This window comes from Crotalus tigris, unplaced genomic scaffold (assembly GCF_016545835.1).
Source record: "Crotalus tigris isolate CLP2741 ecotype Arizona unplaced genomic scaffold, ASM1654583v1 scf7180000018376.1261969, whole genome shotgun sequence".
NCBI classification, from domain to species: Eukaryota; Metazoa; Chordata; class Lepidosauria; order Squamata; family Viperidae; genus Crotalus; species Crotalus tigris.
The window spans coordinates 862756-882949 of NW_024096972.1; the positions used below are offsets into that span (position 1 = coordinate 862756).

Genomic DNA, 20194 nt, shown 5'->3' on the forward strand with positions numbered 1-20194 from the left:
ATTAAAAATATTTTTTATTGAATAACAAAAATTAAAAACATTAAACATGGTAAATCAGATTTGACATACATCACAGTTCATATTCACAATTAACTACTAATATATGAAAAAAACCCTTTACAATAACATCACTCTAATCTCAATCTTAATTTATCTCATTACAATGACTTCCATATTTTTCCCCCACCATCTATAAAATTTATTCCAAATTTGGTAAAAATCCGTTTCATCCTGATAGGTCATCTTAGTTAACCTATCTAATTCTGCACAGTGCATAATTTTATGAATTAAAATTTCCTCACTAGGTATAGCCGTAGCTTTCCAATTTTGAGCGAATACAATTCTTGCCGCTGTAACCACATGAGTAAATAAATACATATCTTCTTTACTAACATTATTTTCAAGAATTCCTAACAACAATGTCTCGGGTATACTGGATGTTTTGCATACTCATTTCTGTTACCCATTCCCAAACCATACGCCACTATCTCTGTGCTTCCTTACATAGCCACCAAACATGAAAATATGTGCCCCTTTCTTTTTTACATTTCCAACATAGTGATGAGTATCCTTTGTACATTTTGGCTAATCTTGCTGGAGGGAGATGCCATCTGTAAATCATCTTATACGAATTTGATGATTGAGAATTTTCATCAACATACTGTAGGTATATCATATTCCACTGATTGTCAGTGGTAGACCCAGGTAGTGGGCATTGCAGTAATACAATTTTGAAGGATTAGGGGCATGAACATCGCCAAAGCTTCTCACTGAACTAGAGTTGCCCCTGGCTCAACAGCCAAAGCTGGACAAAGGCATGCCTGGTCCCCATTTCTCTTTGTCCTTCTACTTAAGGCTGCACTCAAGTCATGTTTCCCTTCTTCTCTACATTCAGAATGGGTGCATGCTAATACCAGTGATTTGTCCTTCTGACATCTGTGAAAACTGAGTCAATAAACACTTCAATACTTGGTCTAAAAAAAGTCTCACAGTAGAACAGCAGATAACACATCTCTTGGAGATGGTGGGCACAGTAGGAAAATCTCTTATTAGACTGTCTCATAAAAACCATCTTCCTTCCTTCCTTCCTTCCTTCCTTCCTTCCTTCCTGACAGAAGCAGAGAGTTTATAATTCAAAGTCAGTAACTAAACAGAGCTTTTAAAAACAATATCTCCTCATGGTTGACTCTTCTTCCTCCCAAAGTAAACGGAAGGACAGTAAATGAGCATGTGAGAATGGCAACTGAGGCTTATTGCCAAGGACAAGTTTGATTATAACCAAAAGGGCAACTATGAGGGAATTGTGGGATATAGGTAGTCCTCAGCTTATGACTAATTGTGACTGAAATTAACAATGGACTCAGGAAGAGGACTTATGACCTGGATTTGAAGTGCTAGTGAGTGTGGGATTTACTCCATTTGATGGCTGATCCATGTAGTTTATCTCAATATGTTCTTTTACATTCTCCATGCGATGTATTTTATCTCTATTGTATGTGACTACTAATGACTGATGTGTCTATTGATGGCCATCAATAGATACATAGAATTAAACCACATTTACAAAGAAGGAAATTAAAAGGCCATAACACTTCTTCTTCTGCAGATCCACATCCAGATAAGCAGAGATTAATACCAAGCAATCAGGTAGAAATAATACCATAATCAAGGAACTTCTAAGGAGGAAACCACATCCCTACCAAAACTGGCAGGGCAGCTTATAGCATATAAACAGGGACAACCCCAATTAATGTTGCCTAGTCTGGTTCAGGTAATCCTCAATTTATGACCATAACTGAGCCTGGAATTATAGTTATAAGTTGTGCTGGTCATTAAACCAGTCATCATGTGACCAACCTGATTTTACAATTTTTTGCAGTGGTTGTTTAGGAAATCACCAATTGTTAAGCAAATGCCATATTTGTTAAGCAAAATCATTGTCTGCAATGGGTGGGGTTTTTTTGCTGGAAATCAGAACTTAATGGTGGTTTCCACCAAAAAAAAAGTCATACATTGTAGACATGTGACCCCACAATGTTGCAAATGGCCATAAATACAAGCTGGTCGCTGAGCATCCAAATTGCAATATGTGACTGCAAGGTGGTGTGGCAGCCATCAGAACTTTGCATCCCAGTCATAAGTATCTTTTTTGGGGTCCGTGTAACTTCAAATGATCACTAAGCAGTTGGTCATAAATTGAGAACCACTTGTAATGAAATATCTGCAAGCAAACAACCAAGCTCAGAAAGTGCCTCCATTTAGAATATTATTTTTTATTTAGTTTGATATGGGATGGGGGGGAGAGAAAAACGTATGAAGACCTGGACTACTTGCATTAAACAGTCACCTCAGTTTATATATCTATACCAGTGGTTCTCAACCTGTGGGTTGGGACCCCATTTGGGGTCGAACGACCATTTCACGGGGGTCGCCAAACAACGCAGTCCGCCATTTTTTCCCCTTTTCCTTAGCTGTGCTACTCCCTTTTATTCTATTGGCTTTTGAAAGCCAATAGAATAGACTCGCTTGAATAGAGTCTAATTCTATTGGCTTTCAAAAGCCAATAGGAATTGTCCAGGCTGTCTCTGCCCTGGTGAGCCCGCCAAAAGTCCCATTCTGCAAACGGTGCTGCACCAGTTGAGTAGTCCTCGACTTACGACCGGTTGGGGGTCGTGTTATTAAAAATGTTGAGAACCACTGATCTATACAAAACTTAACCCCTGATTGCTACCAGCCTGGGACTTTCCCAAAATCCCAACGGCAGGACGCAATGGGACCCAACTCAACCTGCAGAAACTGGAAGCTGTTCTGAAGGGATAGTGGTTGGTGGGGCGGGCTCGGGGACATGTATCGACGCTCCCCATAACAACCGCGCAGCTGAGCCCGACTGCACACCGGACCAGCGTCTCTGCCTTCGCTGAGCGCGCGTCGGGCACTGTTGCCAGCGTGGACCACTAGGTGGCAATGCCGGCCTCTCTCTTTCTCCGCCTATCCCTGGCTGAGGTTGCCGCCGCCGCTCCTGGCTCACTCCGCTGCTGAGCCAGAAGCGGGAGGGTAGCAAGCGAAGCGCGCCCGCTGGAGAAGCCGGAGCCCTACCCCTTGGAGAGAGGCACCCGGCGGCTGTCCTCCAAACCCACGCTGGCTCGCCTTCGGGATGTTGGAGAGAGGCGAGAGCAAGGCAGCCCGCTGCCTCCCGCCATGAGAATCGCTCGGGAGACGACTTGAGGAGGACTCGGGGAGGGGAGAAAGCCCCCAGACCTGATTCCCCCTCCCCAAAACTTTTCGTTCGGCCCTGAACGCCAGCTGCGGCGCTCGCCGAGAGAAAACTTCGCTCCTCCCTCTGGGATTTGGTAGGTGTGACTGTGGATCTCTCGTCGCCGTTACTCGCTCGCTTCACACGGCTCTCCTTCCCGAAGCCTCCAAGTATGTTCTGAGGAGCCCGGACGTCTGAATATTGCCTCTCAGACTTCTCCCTTCCGTCTCCCCTACTGACCCACCCTGTTGAGCTTCTGCCATCCCAAGGACGCGGCGGCGGCGTCTCCGTCTCCGTCTTCTTCTCCGCGGCTGCCGCCGATTCTGCCCCGCAGTGCAGGATCGTTTTCTCCTTTCTTCCTTTCCGTCAAGTCCTTTGGCAGGATGGCGATATGGGGTTGTTGACCGATGTCGCAGTCTCCCATTCGTCCTCAGACTTTTGGAGAAGAATTCATCGGCGAGGTGAGGTGACCAGGATTAAATCGCCCTCTCCCCGATACCTCTGAGCCTTCTTGGGAATGGAGCGAGTGTCCAGGGCGGTCTGACCGAGAAGAGTGAGAGGACGGAAGCTCGCTACCCCGTTGCAAATCTTCCGGCCCATTTTGGAAGGCAGCAGGAGCGAAACAGGGGATTATAGGTGGACAGATCTTTCACAAGACCTTCCCCAAACTCCAGAAGTTCTCTTCCATCCTCAGCCTTGCTCCGCCTCTGGGAAACCATGGCCGGGATTGGCAGCTGCGGAAGGATACTGTGTGGCGCGCTTTTTGTTCTTCTGGGCATCTCTTCGGTCAAAGGCCAAGGTAATTCGAGGGGGATGTCTGGTCACGGAGTCTCTACAGACTGTTTTTGTCTTTGAGGTTCCGGTGGGTGGCATGTGAGTGGGCAACGCCGAGGGGGCCAAAGTTGCCGGGAGCTGCTGGATGGCAACAGACGTGATACCTGCAATACTTCGGATGGGGGAAATGCGCTTGACTTTTGCTAAGGAGTTAAGCGTAATGAACTTGATCGATTCCTCTCCCCCCCCCTCAGTTTGTGATTGGTTAAAAGGGAAGAGGCGAGGTGGATAAAAGAGACCGTGAGGACCTGGGAACTTAAGGCGCCTTCCCCCCTCCCCCTCCAACTGGTTCGATCAGTGTTTTGACGGAGGTGGTGGGGAAGCGCCGGTGATTTGTTACGAGTGGAGAACAAGGAGTCGTGGGGAAGTTTTATGCCTGATGATTTGCAGGAATGAAACGTTTTTTCAAAAGTAATCAAGAGATCAAAACAAAGTGTGGAAGAGAGAGCGAGACAGACGAGGAGAGAGGCAGACTCCAGACATTTAAGGAAGATTTAAAAAAATGTTTAAAGGAAAACGCGGGGGAGGGGAGGAGCAGCAGAGTAGAAAGGGCAATGCGCGGTGTGTATTTGTGTGTGAGTGTATGTCTAGCGGATCTAAACCTACTTGAAAATAACTGGTATTGGCGTTTACAAAAAGATGAAACAAGATAGCCCTCGGCTCATGAGGTCAAAAAGAAATCAAAAATCTGTTGTTGGATGGTATCTCGATTAGAATCCAACACAAGGCAAAGCTCACAGTGAGGTGCGGAAGATTTAATCCGAGTAAGTGTGAAAGCGAGTTGTTTGTTTTTCACTAATATACACAGGATTGGGCTGCGCAATTTCGGAGGGCTAGGAAGAATTTGGCTAAGCTAAAAGATGTAATATCCCCAGGGGGAAGGCTTTTTCTAAAAGCCCGAGCCGCCTCTGCCTCGGAAGAAACTCGGCGGCTTTTCCTATGCGAGCAGCCAAAAGGCTTCCGCGGCGGCTTTTTCTGAGGGATCGGTTGCCTTTGTTGGTGTGATTACGTGTTGGGGAGCGCGCGTGTGTGAGAAGAGTGAGTGCCATACTACGAAGCCGGCTGCCCTGGGATACCGAGAACTTCCCGGGATACAGAACGCAACACGTGGGGGCAGCCCTTTAGAGATGTGTAGAAGAAAGCGGGGCGGAGAAAGATCCATTCCTGCCCCTCCCGAAGAAACGTTGGTTTTCCCTCAGAGAGATGGGAATCTCCTCCAGACGCGCGCTGTCTCTCGCCAAAAATAAAGCTGGCGACCGAGACGACGACGCTGTGCTGAAAAAGGCGGGAGTGAGGAAGGTTGACCTCCTTTTCTCCCCCAGTGCGTTGCCTGGATAGAAATGCATTTCAGACGCCGCTTACAGGTGGGCCGGCCTCTAAAAGCAGCCCGGGGGGATAGCGAAGTAGGGGGCTCGCCTGAGGAGCGTCGTTGCGCCTCCGAGCTTCAGGCTTTGGTCTCTCTCCCGCCGCCGTCGCCTCCTCCTTCCGCGTCCTCAGCTTCACGTTCGGCTTGGAGCGAGGCGCCTGGCGGATTTGGCTGGAGGAGCCAAAACAGGGGCGCTCTCTCTTTCGGAGGCATTCCGGCGGGCGGGGCTGAAGAAACCAGACCTGCCACCTTCTCTTCTCCTCGTCCCCCTCTCTCTTGAGAGCGCCAGTATTTCATGGCGACCCTTGCGGACTACAACTCTGATTATATCCCAGCTTTTTTTTGTTGAGGCGCGAGGGGGGGAAGGGGGAAGAAAGGTTGCCAAACAAGTACGTGGAGAGGGAATTGTCTTTTCCAGGTCTTTTTTTTTTTTTTTTAAATCCACTTGTTAAAAGATCTTTTAAGGGTATGGTGACTTGCAAAAGGAAGGGGGTGTTGTTTGATGTCCTGCAAAAGAAAAAATGAAGATTGTTTGGGGGGAGGAAGAGAAAAGGAGAATAAAAAATAAGGCAGAGATTTTTTTTAAAAAAATAATTTATTAAGTATTATATTCTTGGTACCCAGTATGAATCGGAAAGTAAATTAGGTTGGCTTTTTTATGGAGTTAAATTTCATTTTTACCTGACTATGGCCATAAGTAAATAAAGATTTGATTGACTTATGGCCAATTCCTATAAACACACTTTTTATCTTATCTTCTTTTACAGTATGAAATCCTTGGTGGTCTTAGGACTTTCTGAGGTGTCCTTGCTTCCCCCTCCCTTCCCCCCCCCCTTTGGGCTGATTCAATATTTGGTTAATTATTCAAATATTCACTTTAAATAATTGGAGCAGGTTTTACAATGTGCATATATATCTCATCCAAACACCTTCCTCACTCCTCATTTTCTGTCTCTTGACCTGTAAAGATAACAATAAAGTCATGAATAGATTTACAGCCACAAGGCAGGAGGTCTGTTTGAACTCAGGGAAGCTGGCAGTGCTTGCTCTTCAGGACCACAAGGGAGTTTGAAACAAGGGAGGATAACACGAGCTCTTCCAGGACCCAATGTGATTAATGTGTTTCTGAGGCTCCTTATTACAAAGCCTGGAAAAATTGTTACAAAAGAGGGTTGGAATATGATACACAACTTCTTTCCTGATCCTCTATTTGGCAAAAAAAAAAAAAAAATGTGGATCAGGAGGATGGCAGAAATCTCAATGAATGAAAATACATGATTGGATTTGTAAGGCAGGTGCTGTTTTTATTGCATCTGTTTCTTTATTATATAAATATATAAATTTAACGTAGCTACCCACTCCAGGGGACTCTGAGATGATATAGAATACCTCTTCCAGAAGACAATCATTTAAGATCTTTGGCAGGGTTACCAGGTCTAGGCTTCAAAAATCTGGACCACCACTAGATGGCAGTTGGATTTTTCTGTATTTTACTGCTGTCTAAGGTTCCTCAGATGTTTGCAGACATGTCCTGGGGAAGGTCAGGTAAATTCAAATATTAATTGCTAAAATCCTCTCTTCCACTCTCCTCCCAAGTCACCAGTCACTGTATTTGATACCCTTCTGTCCATTTTTCTTCTCCATAGAGCTGGCTGGAGCCTTGTTATCCAAAGTGTGAGTCAAATAAAGTATGTCATTGAGAAAAGGTCGTTCTTTGGAGGCTATCCTTCCATGACAGCCCATGAGTTGGCAAATGCCACAAATTACCTCAGGACCTACTGATAAGCTAATTGCCTCTGGAATGTGCATATGCAGTGCGGACTATTTTCAGCTAAGTCTGTTATCTGAATGAGATACATAAATAGACTCCCTCTCTAAGCAGAGACCATTGATTTGGTTGTGCCTGCCAACAAAGCCTCTTGGAAACGTCATATGATGTAAAATGGCAAGAGGAGAAGATGGAGAAAGGCTGGGGGTGGGGAGAAATGCTTTTATTTTGTGGCATACTTTGGGGATGCAAAAGACTTTCTCTTCTGCAGCTGTTTGTGGTATTTGCATCATTTATATGTGTTGTGAATGAAGAATAGTTCTATAAGAATATTATAACTGTGGCCATATTTGCTATACATTCACAGAGAGAGGGACCAGCAATCGTAATTATACTATTCACATTGTCCCTATTCCTTATTAATGTGTATCCCTCTGACTTCTGTGGGAAAGATCCCATTTTAGCAATTGCACTTAAGATGTATATACCACCTCATAGTGCTTTACAGCCTTCTCTAAGCAATTTACAGAGTCAGCATATTGCCCCCAACAATATGGGTCCTCATTTTGCCTTGCAAATAATGTCAGGAAATATGTAGTTTTCAAATGCCTAGCCAGCTCTGTCCAATATCTTTATGATATTTGGAAGTGCAGATGCCAAAATAAGAATTAACACAATGTTTCACATCTACTGATAATTCAATAATGTCACCAGAGTTCTAAGGGACATGTTATCATTTGACAGCAGAAGAACCAATTTTGTTTTCTACTGGTCATTTTCCTATGTGTTAATATTAGTTTGACCTGTAGACAATAGCAGGTGATAATACTTATCTCCGAGTTATGAACAGCTTTACCTGCTGATTTAATAGGTTGACCTTCAGAAGGAAACTGAAGAAAATATGACCATAGTTTTCAGACATTCAACACGCCTGCATGTCAGTGCATCTCCAATTTAATAAAATATCACATGGAAGAAAATGAGGGTGGAAGGGGGGGGGGTTTCTGCCTGAGATTTTGGAAGGCTAGAATCATAGGAAACTATTGAACTAAGTAAACAAATAGTCTGTCTTAGTATAGCATATTTATTATGTTCTTTATGCCATGCTAGTCCACAAACTATGTTATCTAAACATCTAAATAAACATCTAAAGGTGTACATATGGCACATTCACACTGTTGCAAATATGGTAGGAAAGGTTCAGTGGAGGAGAGTAAAAAATTTTATATTCAATATCGCACGTACAACACAAAAAACACATTTTTTTTTTACCATCCATGGGTATTAGCCAGGATTCAGGCCTGCATTTTGGCAATAAGGGAGGCAAAGTATATCACTCTGGAGGTGGTATCAGATTAAGAGAAGATCCCATCCCCATGTTCTGTGTGCTTTCTCTCACCCCCCTTATCTTAATGATAAATTATTTATTTTATACCTTTTAATATTTACTGGTTTTAAGTTTGTAAGCCACCCAGAGTCACCTCTAGAGGAGATGGGCAGCATATCAATTTAATAAATACTTCTCTTCCCTTATTCTGTTGGGGAAGTGGGTGTTGTCACCAGAATCCTGTCTGGCTATTAAACCATTTTGTAGCATTTTGCAAACAAAGGCACTCAAATTTGACTCCTTGTGGATAGAGTCCAGTGGGCTGACTGAAGAATATTTAGCCATGTTATCTGGGATCCTTTGGGGTTTATGCATTCTGATAAAGAGGACAGGAAATCAGCACTCTAGCTGATTTCCGCCATCTGTGTTCTTGGCTCATTGGCTCCTTCAGAGAACAAGGTGAGGTATAGCTGGCTGGTTCTGGGAGATTATCAGTTCTTATATGGAAGAGGAGGTGATTGCATTAGACCTGCAAAGAGGCACTAGAGAGATTTTTCCCTCAGTCTTCCACATGCCAGTCCTTTCCCATTTGTTGAACATCTGTGTAAAATCACTGGCAGAGGTCATCCATCAGCCTGAGATGTAACATTGTCAATATGCAGTGATACCTAGTTATATATCACAGTTACATATCACAACTCCAGACCATGCTAGAGATGCAATAGAACTCTTGTCCTAGTTTTTGGAGTCTGTATGAGCCTAGACGCAATGAGAGATAGCAATTAAATCTAAGCCATATGGAGTTGTTATGTATCCAGTGAGGTTTTCAGACTATTGCCAAGTTGTGATTCAATAGAGTGGCACTAATCCGGAGGGGGAAAGCCTGTGACTCCGGAGTCCTCCTGAGTCGTTGGATAGGTAAATTGAAGGTCATGGGCTGGAGAGCTTTTGCCCACTTTGGCTAGCGCAGCCCCTATCTAGAGAACAGGTCTCTTGCAAACTGATGTCCCCATTCCCTCTGAATAAAACTATATCCATGTACTCAGTAAGAGTGCATGGATCGGTCTGAAAACCACCTGGGAATTATAATTGATGTAAATTACTGGTATTTACCAGGAGCACATTACACCTATGCTTTGCACTTACATGGGTTTGCTTTGCACTTACTGGTTTCTAGATATAATTCAAAGTGCTGGGTTTGACCTTTGATGTCCTATTGTACCGTATATGGATTGTTGCCTAAGTATCTATACTAACACCTACTACTACCCAAATAGGGCATCCAATACATTCTGTCTGGAAGAAGAATATTCTACTTTCATGAAAGCTATGAGGCATTATTTTTCAGTCAATCCTCCAAACTTGTAGAATGGCATTTACTTGCAATTAAACCTTGTTCCATCCCTTCTAATTTTCTGGAAGCTACTGAAGATGGAATGCCTTTGAAGTGTTTTTGGAGAGTGGTTTATTATTGCCACCCTTACTTTACCTTGAATTTCCTTAAATTGATTTGCTTTATTTTGTTTGGTTTGGTTATAATTTTATTTTCATTATTAACAATACTGTAAGTTTGTGTTTTCAGATATTGATTATTGTTTTTAATCTGTTTATAATTATTATGGGCATTATGTTTATGGATAGTTTTTGTTGAATCTATACCGATTTTGTATTCTAGTTAAGGAAGGAAGGAAGGAAGGAAGGAAGGAAGGAAGGAAGGAAGGAAGGAAGGAAGGAAGGAAGGAAGGAAGGAAGGAAGGAAATCAATCCCTGACATCTAAAACAGGTGTCTGAAATTGTAGGAAAAAATGAAGTTATAGAAAACGGCTGCCAATTAGCACAGATATTCCTTAACTAAATAGACCTAAAGGTTTAAGCAAATCAAAGGCAACTGAAAATATCCTACTTTTCCTTTGAACTAATGTTGATAAAATATATTTTTCTTACCTGGGTAGAATTGATTCTCCTTATTAATAACATAGTCAGGTGAAAATTGTTCAGTTCCCATTTTGCAGCTTGAAGAAATAAGATTTACCATTAATGAGACTGATACATGACCTGTTCTAATCAGGGTTGCTTCAAAGTGCCTGACAACGATTGTGAGATCCAGAGATTCAAAAATAACTAAATATACAATATTGCAGTGATCTCTAGATAGCTATGAAATACATGTCCAATAAATCACAGTGTAGTCAAGTATATATTCTCCAATTTCTGTAAGTGCAACTTACTGATTGCTACAACATGAAGCTGCCCAGGTAATGTTTGTTGAAGACCCATCCTCACTAAGCAGTCGCAGTTTCATCATCAACCAGCCTGTTGCTGAGGTAGGCTTAAGGTTGGCTTTAGGCAGTGCTTCTCAAATAGTGGGGCGCGCCCCCCGGGGGGGCGCGAGGCTCCGTAAAGGGGGGCTCATTTGACCTCGGCAAATACTGTCATATTGGATTTCTAGATCGGATCATCCGACTCACTCGCAAGCGGCATCCCACATGGCATTGATTGTCCCAGCGCAGCCCCAGTAGCAGCCTGACGCGGAGGACATGACCGCCAACGCACGTGACACATGCAAAGTACCCGATTGGATAGACATGATGCTCTATCCTGATTGGCCAAACCCGCCTGTGTGACTTTTAGACCCGGAAGTCGGTCCTCTGTACAGAAAAAAAACTACAGGTCTCGGCTACACATTGAGAAGGAGCTGAGAGTTGCTGTGTCCTGCTTCAAACCCCGCTTCGAAAAGCTATGCATTGAAAAACGTGCTCATTGTAGCCATTAATCCAGACATTACCTCTGACTAAAAAATCAGCTCAAATTATTTTATATATTTTTGTTTTGCAGATTAAAGTTTTTTTTTAATATTGTGCTCCTTTAAATCTTTTCTGCTACAGTTAATAAAGCTATTCTTTGTTGTAAATTGATCCACATTTCTTTCTTTTTTTATTCTCATATACGTTAATAAGGATACAGTGTTATGCAGAGGTGTATTTATAACAATTTTATAGACAAATGATACTATTTACAGTCGCGGGGGGGCGTGAAATGTTTTCTTCTTCCTAGGGGGGCATGACAGAAAATAATTGAGAAGCACTGGCTTTAGGTGATCTAGCACAGAGGCCCCCAACCTTTTGGGCATCAGGGACCCGTTCAATGGGGAGAGTTTTTTCCAAGGACCAGAGGGGATGTGGTTTCATGTACTGCCTGCATCCCACAGATGGGGCTTCGCTTGTTTGTGTGGACCGGTTTCTGGCATGCCACGGACCAGGGGTTGGGAATCCCTAATCTAGCATGAAATGACATGCCAGCATCAGACCTTCCATACAGACAGTCTAGAGTTCAGGGGCAACAAATCCTGAGGTGCTTCTGTCGGGAGCAGTCATCTGTGGAGTTCCTTCTTGGCCTCTGCGCCTCTCCCTGACTGCAAGAGATTGGCTTCGGTAGCCATTTTCTTTTTTGAATAGCTTGTTCAACCAGCGATCTGAGAGGGCGGTTGCTCTCTCAAAGGAGAGTCCAGACAACTCTCTGCAAAGCGGTAAAACTGACTAGCCGATTCCTCTCTCAATGTCTGTAACTGAAAGTACTGTATAACTGAAAGGATTCACCTCTAGTTCTTCAGTACCTTGTGTGGCAGGAAATCCCCTTTGCAGGGTCTATTGCTCTCAGGGATGCTCTGGTTTCTCCTCCAGCCAGGGCTAAAACGAAAACTAAAAAGTCTGTATTTATCAGCCCCTGACTGATGTGGCATGGCTTGAAATTATTGGAGTGTCTTTTGGTTTTTGTTCCATTTTAGTTTTAAAATCAGAGTTTCCTTCTACTGGATGTGAGATGAGATGCTTTCTACTGCCTGAAGCTGGTTTGCAACTTTAACTGCTTCATTGAACCCTCTTCCTCCCCAAAGTAATAAATGTAGGACAACAGATGGGAAATGCAATAGGTTGAAAGTTCTTTTTTGTCTTGACTTCAGAGTGCCTTACCCAAGGCCATTCTGAAATCTCTCCAGTGCCAAGAAAACTTTTGCTTGTTTCACTCCATTCCTCTAAGAAATAAATCTACCTTTTGGACATTTTTTTCACCCACTCCTTATCTATCGAGATGTAACATTTCAGACTGCACAGAACCTTTGTTGTGCTTATTTCGGAATGTGCTGTTCTTGGAGTGCAGGGGAACCATTTTCCTACTTGCTTTTCCAAAGAAAGGCAGAACTAGAATGGAGGTAGTGGAAGAGAGAGAGAGAGAGAGAGAGAGAGAGAGAGAGAGAGAGAGAAGCAAGAGGGAGGCAGAGTTTCAAAGCTCAAGTTTTAACTGCTTTTATAGGGTCAGAATAGGACAGCTTCCAATGAGAAATTCAACAATGGGAAACCATCTATGATATGCCAATTGCGGAATAAATAAATGGGAAACTACTAGCAAGGTAGAAACATGCAACCTGTTGCTCTTCAGGGCTTTGGACTGAATCTTGTTTGGTTCCAGACAAGATAGCCAATAGCCAAGCATTATTTATTGTAGTCTTAAATTTGGGGAGCAACAGCTCATTGTTCAGTGAGTTTGAAAACTGTCTAACTTTCACTGCTGTCCATTTATATTTTGGGCTTGAAAATGTGTTCAGGAGCTTCTATCACTTTTTGGCTTAACTCCTAGTTTTCTGTGATGTCCAAAGTGTGGTTAATTATGGTTAGTTTCAGACGACTCCTATTCAAACTATATTTTATGAAGCTGGATTGCTCAGTTCCACATTGGTGTTAAATGGCAAGATGTAGTTCCAAAAAGTGAGTAGACAAAATGAGGGCATGGGAGCTCAAATGAAAGGCATGATGAAGGTTGCATTTATGGGACAGCACCACCAAGCTATAATAAACTAATCACATAGGTTGGTTACCACAACAGGATAAACTAAAATGTAGCCCTCAAGTTAATGTGTCATTCAAGCATTGTGTATCACATGAATATAGTTTAGTACAGTTTTTTCCAGCCTGGAATTTTCCAGATATATTGGGCTTCAGCTCCCATCCTACCGGATATGTATTGCAGGAATCAGTTCTAGCTCATCTACAAGCCCCAGGCATAATCCAAATCCTGCAATCGTTTGTACAACCAAAAACTCTTACACAGATTTATGTGTACAAATATATGCTTACAGTCATTCAAATAAACGTGCAGCCCAATTTTTTAGTAATTTACTCAGAAGAAACAATTGCTACTGTATTTAGTATTCACAATTCTTTCAGGCAAATTTGCAAATAATCTAGCAACCCAATTCCCATATTTCTATCAGAGAGATTCACTAGGAACTTGTTCTGAAATATCCTCATAACAGCTCTTAGGCTTTTTCAGAAAGAACCGACCATAGTTAGGTGATTTTTTTTAACATCTATAAAATGAAGCTTCAGTTATTCCTAAATATGCAAGAACTGTAGGTTTAAGGAATGGAGGATATATGATAAGAGAGATTTAAGCAAGAACTGTAGCAGGGTAGCTGCTGTTTGGCCATGTGTTGCAGCATTATAGTATAATGAACAGCTTTTGATTCCTTCACTAGGAACATTACATCTTCTGTAGGAATTACTGGGTATATATGCAGTTGCTGTGTATGCTGCCCCCTCCAGGCTGCAGAGAAAAGCTGCTTGAGGGCTCTCTCAGTTGATAATGAGTCTTTGAATTACAATTGCTTTTAATGACTTTGATGCTGTTGAGGAACAATATGTGTGCCAGAAGGAATGTTGCAAAGAAATAAAGGGACATAAAGGCCTTCCTTTGATGAGTTTGGTAGGGAACCCAGAAGAAGAGAAAGAGAAGAAGAGAGAGAAAGGCAGAATGGCAATTATGCTATTTTGTTCTGTTCCAGTGACCTTGGCACCATAAGTGCTTCAGCATCTGCTTGCAGTTGCTCTCAGAATAAAATGTCTATTCCTCACTCAGGTATGGATCACTTTCCAGACATGGCTATTAAATTTCCAGTTATGACTCGCCCTGTTTCTATATTTCAGTTCAAAGGTGGGTGACTGCATGGGGGCACTTTGTCCTCTAAATTTGCACCACCAACATTCAGCAGCAAAATGGCCAAATTTCAGTGCACAATTTTGGTTTTTTTGGGGGGGGAAAAGGAATAGGAGTGAGGGTGAGAACATTAAAAACAAGAATCACAGGTATACACATATCATGACAGTAATAAAAGTATCCGAACACCAGGAAAAAAATCTTAAACCAAAGCTGTTTAATCTACAAAAGCCCTAAGCTTTCGTCGGCCAAACTACCAACATCGTCAGAGTGTAAAAACGCTGGATTCAGGAGTTCATTTATATAACTGGCCGCCTCTGTGCTCTAACCCCCTGCACATACACACACATTGGGGAGTTAACAGCATTGACGAGCAAGGGAAACACCCCGACACACTGTGTAGATGTTTTTTGGCGAGAGGGGAGGAAGTGCTCCAGAAATGCAAGCCCCACACGACCTGGCGATGGATACAACCTATTGACTGGCCACGAGAGGAGTGAGGAATATTGAAAACAAATGATGGGATGGCTACTACCTGCACTCCCGCACACGCACCAAGGAAAAAAGGAGCCTGATGAGCAGAGGAGCAACCCCAACGGCGCGTCAGACAGCCACCCCACTGGTGGATATGCACGCCCCATCGAAGGCAGCACGGGGGGAGTGAAGAAACCCAACAACAAGAGATTTATTCCCCAGGTGCTGATACATTCACAGTGGGAGTAATAGGACTAGCAAATATGAGAATGACATCTGAAACACATAGGATAGATAGTTTGGTGATGAAGACACAGGGACAGCCCAGGATAAGTGGGGGGGAGAAGAGCAGGAGCAACCTGATAGCCGCCCCCCTGGGCGCTCGCACACACACCAGGGGAATAACAATGACTGGGGGCAGGGGAGTAACCTTGGAAGCTATTGATGCATTGACAAGCACGGCCCTTTTAAGAACAGCATGGCCAGTACTAATGAGTGGACCAATGACCCATTCAAGGGTTAGAGAGCAGAGGCAGCCAGTTATATAAACGAACTCCCGAATCTGGCGTTTTTACACTCTGACGATGTTGGTAGTTTGGCCGACGAAAGCTTAGTACTTTTGTAGATTAAACAGCATGTATGTATGTATGTATGTATGTATGTATATATATATATATATATGTAGGTCTTTGGTTGTTCTGGTTTTCTCCCGCGTAAAATTGGAAGTGTCTTGGCGACGTTTCGACGAAGTCCCATTCGTCATCTTCAGGCTGGTGTTTTCAGCTTCGTGCTGCTCGAAGCACGAAGCTGAAAACACCAGCCTGAAGATGACGAATGGGACTTCGTCGAAACGTCGCCAAGACACTTCCAATTTTACGCGGGAGAAAACCCGAACAACCAAAGACCTACATACAAACACCTGCGAAAACCTCAGAAAACATATATATATATATATATATATATATATATATATATATATATATATATATATATATATATAATATAATATAATATAATATAACACAACAAAAGGCGTGAACACCAGGAAAAGTTAAAAACTATGAAAGTTTTAATAGAATAAAATACCAAGCTTTCGTTGGCTACTGCCAACATCGTCAGAGTTCGTTTAGGTCAATGGGAGAACTTATTTATAGATGAAAAAGCCGTTTGCGCCCGACTCATGGATCTCGTCATGGGTCCTGACTGACCAATCAACGCTTCGGTCATAATCCCCGTGTTATTAACTAATTTGCCCTTGCTTCCCTTACATGCACATATATTGCTACTCACTTCCCTCTCTTCCTCCTGTATCCGTAAACTAGGAGTATACTCCATCTTACTCCGAACAGACACACATTCCAAATCCCTGGGTTGTTTCATCCTCTCACCCCCTTTCCTGGGGTGCTCCATCACAGTGGACTTTTTACCACTTCCACCTCTTTCATGTCCGTCATTCTCATTATCATCACTAAAGAGGAGGGGGAAATGTTGGATAGTGTAAGTCAAGGCAGGACATTTAGTACGGAACCCCATGGTAGGAGGGATGATAGTGAGAATGTGAAGCTGTATTTGGGGTTATCTGTGGTGATGACCTGGAAGTTCCAGCTGGTACAGAATGTAGCAGCTAAACACTTGAAAGAACAAGCCTGACATGCTACAGCAATACAGGTAGTCCTTGACTTACAGCTGAGCCCAAAATTTCTGTTGCTAAGTGAGACAGCTGTTAAGTGAATTCTGCCCCATTTTACAACCTTTCTAACCACAGTTATTAAGTGAATCACTGCAGTTGTTCAGTTAGCAAAATGCTTGTTAAGTGAATCTGGCTTCCCCATTGATTTTGCTTGTCAGAAGGTTGCAAAAAAAGTAATTATGTGACCCTGGGACACTGCAACCATCATAAATATAAGTTAGCTGTCAAGGGTCTGAATTTTGATCACATGATCATGTGGGTTCTGCAATGGTCGTAAGTGTGAAAGACAGTCATAAGTCACTTTTTTCAATACCTTTGTAATTTTGAACGGTCACTAAATGAACCATTGTAAGTTGAGGACAACCTGTCCTATAAGCTTTCTGAAGTTCTGCAGTGGCTTAACAGTAGGCATTCAGAGCCAACACCAAGTGCTGGCTATTATTTTTCATATTTTTTACAGAGTAAGACCAAGATACATTAAGCCAGGGCTTTTCAACCAGTGGTACGGGTACCACCTGTGCTACATGGGCACCTTGCAGGTGGTACGCGACCATCCTAGAAAAGTGGTAGCGGGGGAGGGGAATGAGCTGAACCGGTGGCATCACCGCACAAGCCTGATCGAGAGATGGTTGGAGCTGCAGGGCTGCCAGGGCTCAGCAGAAGTGCCAGGATCAGTGCCGCTTTCCAGCTGATCGGCGCTTCTTCAGGGCTGTCAGTGGAAGCGCCAGAATCAATGCCAGGCTCCAGCTGGAGCTTGGCACTGATCCTGGTGCTTCTGCTGAGCTCTGAAGAAGCACCAATCAGCTGGAAAGCGGCACTCATCCTGGTGCTTCTGCTGAGCCCAGAAGAAGCGCCGATCAGCTGGAATGTTGCAGCATCTCTAGGGTCTTATGATTTATATTCAGATGCTTGGCAACTGATTCATATTTATGACGGTCAGTGTCCCAGGGTCATGTAAATTGACCAAAACCTGCTGCAACTACCCATCAGACGGGGGGAATAAAAACCAAACACCCCCCCACCCCACCCCCATTGCCAATCCTCAACAGAAATGCTCATAACAATGAAAACCTCGGACAGGAGGAAGAGCACCACCGGGGGGGGGCAGGCATGTGTCTTGCTCAGCTGTGCCTTGGGGGGCACTTTTTTCAGTGCCATTGTAACTTCTAAGAGTCACTAAGCGAACTGTTGTAAGTCGAGGACTACCTGTACTTTATCACTTTTTTCATTTTTTGGGGTCATCAAGTTTTTGACACCTTGCTAGGTGCCTGGTGGTACTCGGATATTGCCATATTCTAAAAGTGGTACAATGGGTGAAAAGGTTGAAAAGCCCTGCATTAAGCAGTGCCTTGCTAGAAGTGAAGTGTCAGCTCACTGATCAAGAGAGGGGGCCTGTTGCAGCGCCTCTCCCAAAGAACATGAGGTGAGGAGGATTAAGAAATTAGGGCCTTCTCAGTGGCATCCCCTATTTTGTGGAATATTCTCCCTTCCCCACCCCCACCACCCTAAGCAAGATAAAGCACTTTTTTAATCTAGTGCGCATTTGATTCTAAGGTTAGTTAATTCAAAAGCTGTCTATATTTAATTATAATTATTAGTTTAAATTTATTGCCCGCCCAGCTCCAGTAGACTCTTTTCATACCACTTATACTAATTGTTCATACTGTTTCATAATCATTTACTCATTCGTATTACTATCGTACCCGCATTACTATTTTAATTTGTGCTTGAGTTTTTATATAGTTGTCTTTGACCTTGCGGTATTCTGCCTGGAGTTTGCCAAGTTTTTGTTAAAAACATTGTAAAATAAATACTGTAATGAATGTCTGTAGCTATTTGAAAGTTCAGGAGGCTGACTCAGCCCTCAGTTGTTGCCTCCTTTTGCTTTGCCTCCTACAGTGCTACCCCCCCCCCCTTTTGGGAAACATCATTCTATGATTATGGAAGAGTCTCTAGTTCTTTCCCTGTGGTTTAGAATATCCAAGGCATACATAACAGCCTACTTCCTCTTCTTTAAATTTATAGCTGCTCAGACACTGATGAAGGCAAAGCCTTCTCAATGCCCCCGGCTCTAGCTGCTGCCTCTTCTTTGCACCTAGGCTATAATTTCTTAGTAATTTAAGTCCAGAGCATAACAGATAAACTTGCAATATATTTTCCAGAAGGGCTCTGTGTCAGAAACTATGATGGTCTCTTTGATTGATTCACTCCTGCTTGCTGAGTTCCTTTTTCTTCCTTACCTGATTTTTTTTTTTAACTCCACTGGCCTCTCAGTCCCTAGCATTATGCTTGCCCTCAGGTGTTAACTGCTCTGTTTCTCCTACAAACTTTTTCCCATTCATTTTGCAAGCTTCCATCTCTGCTGACTTGATTTAAAATATGATTATGTTTGGGGGTTTTTTCCAGAAAGACTGATGTTAGTCTATAGAAGGAGGATTAGCACAAAAGCACTTCACTGGACTTGTAGATGGTTGAACAAATCACATTTGTGTGTGTAACTACTGCTGCACTGTTGTGTGTAGTTCAGAAATTTTAAAACCACACAAAAGGGATGGGTGAAATGGAGGGGTAGCTTGGAAACTAAATTCCTTAGTTTAAAAACACACTTAGACTTAGAGACTTAGGACCTTAATTAAATGCTATACTAGGAAATGTATAGTACAGTTCAGATTGGATTAGAAAGTGGTATTTTGCAGCATTAATTTTATTTATCCAATTTAGGCTCCGCCTGATGCCAAACTGACTCTGGCTGGTGTATAAGAAAACCAAACAATATAGAGAACACAAATAGTACCTTGTAATAACAAGGTAAAAAAAGAACAAGGCAAAAAAAAAGAGAACAAGAATGGGCCCTATCCAACAAAATGAAATTTAATGTGGAGAAAACCAAGGTTTTCCCCCTGAGCAGGAAAAACCAAAGATACAAGTACAGATTAGGCGAAACCTGGGTCAAAAACAGTAACTGAGAGGGATCTTACAATCCTAGTGGATGATCACTTAAACATGAGCCAGCAGTGTGTGGCAGCAGCCAAAAAAGCTAATACAATCCTTGATTGTGTAAACAGAGGCATAGAATCAAAAACGTGAAATATTAGTATCGCTTTATAAAGCCTCAGTAAGACCACGCATGGAAAATTGCATCCAGTTTTGGTCACATTACAAAAAAGATGTTGAGACTTTGGAAAAAGTGCAAAGAAGAGCAACTAAGATGATTAAAGGCCTGGAGACTAAAACATATGAAGAACGGTTGCAGGATTTGGGTTTGGCTAATCTAGAGAAAAGAAGGACTAGAGGGGGATATGATAGCAGTATTCCAGTATTTGAGAGGCTGCCACAAAGAAGAGAGGGTCAATTTATTTTCCAAAGCACCAGAGGGCAGGACAAGAAACAATGGATGGAGAAAAGCAACCTGGAATTAAGGAGAAATTTCCTAAAAGTGAGGACAATTAACCAATGGAACAGCTTGCCTCCAGATGTTCTGGGTGCTTCATCAG

The 20194-nt window shown here is 42.9% G+C and overlaps 1 protein-coding gene across 2 annotated transcripts in view; it reads left to right on the top strand.

Annotated features, from left to right (window-relative positions):
* The first annotated feature begins 2884 nt into the window (after window positions 1-2884).
* SDK2 (sidekick cell adhesion molecule 2) overlaps window positions 2885-20194 on the top strand; it is a 392527-nt gene continuing 375217 nt past the window's right edge. The window contains exon 1 of one of the 2 annotated variants that reach the window (XM_039351954.1): window positions 2885-4052. In XM_039351954.1, coding sequence (XP_039207888.1) covers window positions 3971-4052 — 82 coding nt within the window. In that variant the 5' untranslated portion in view covers window positions 2885-3970. The other variant, XM_039351956.1, reaches the window with a different exon arrangement.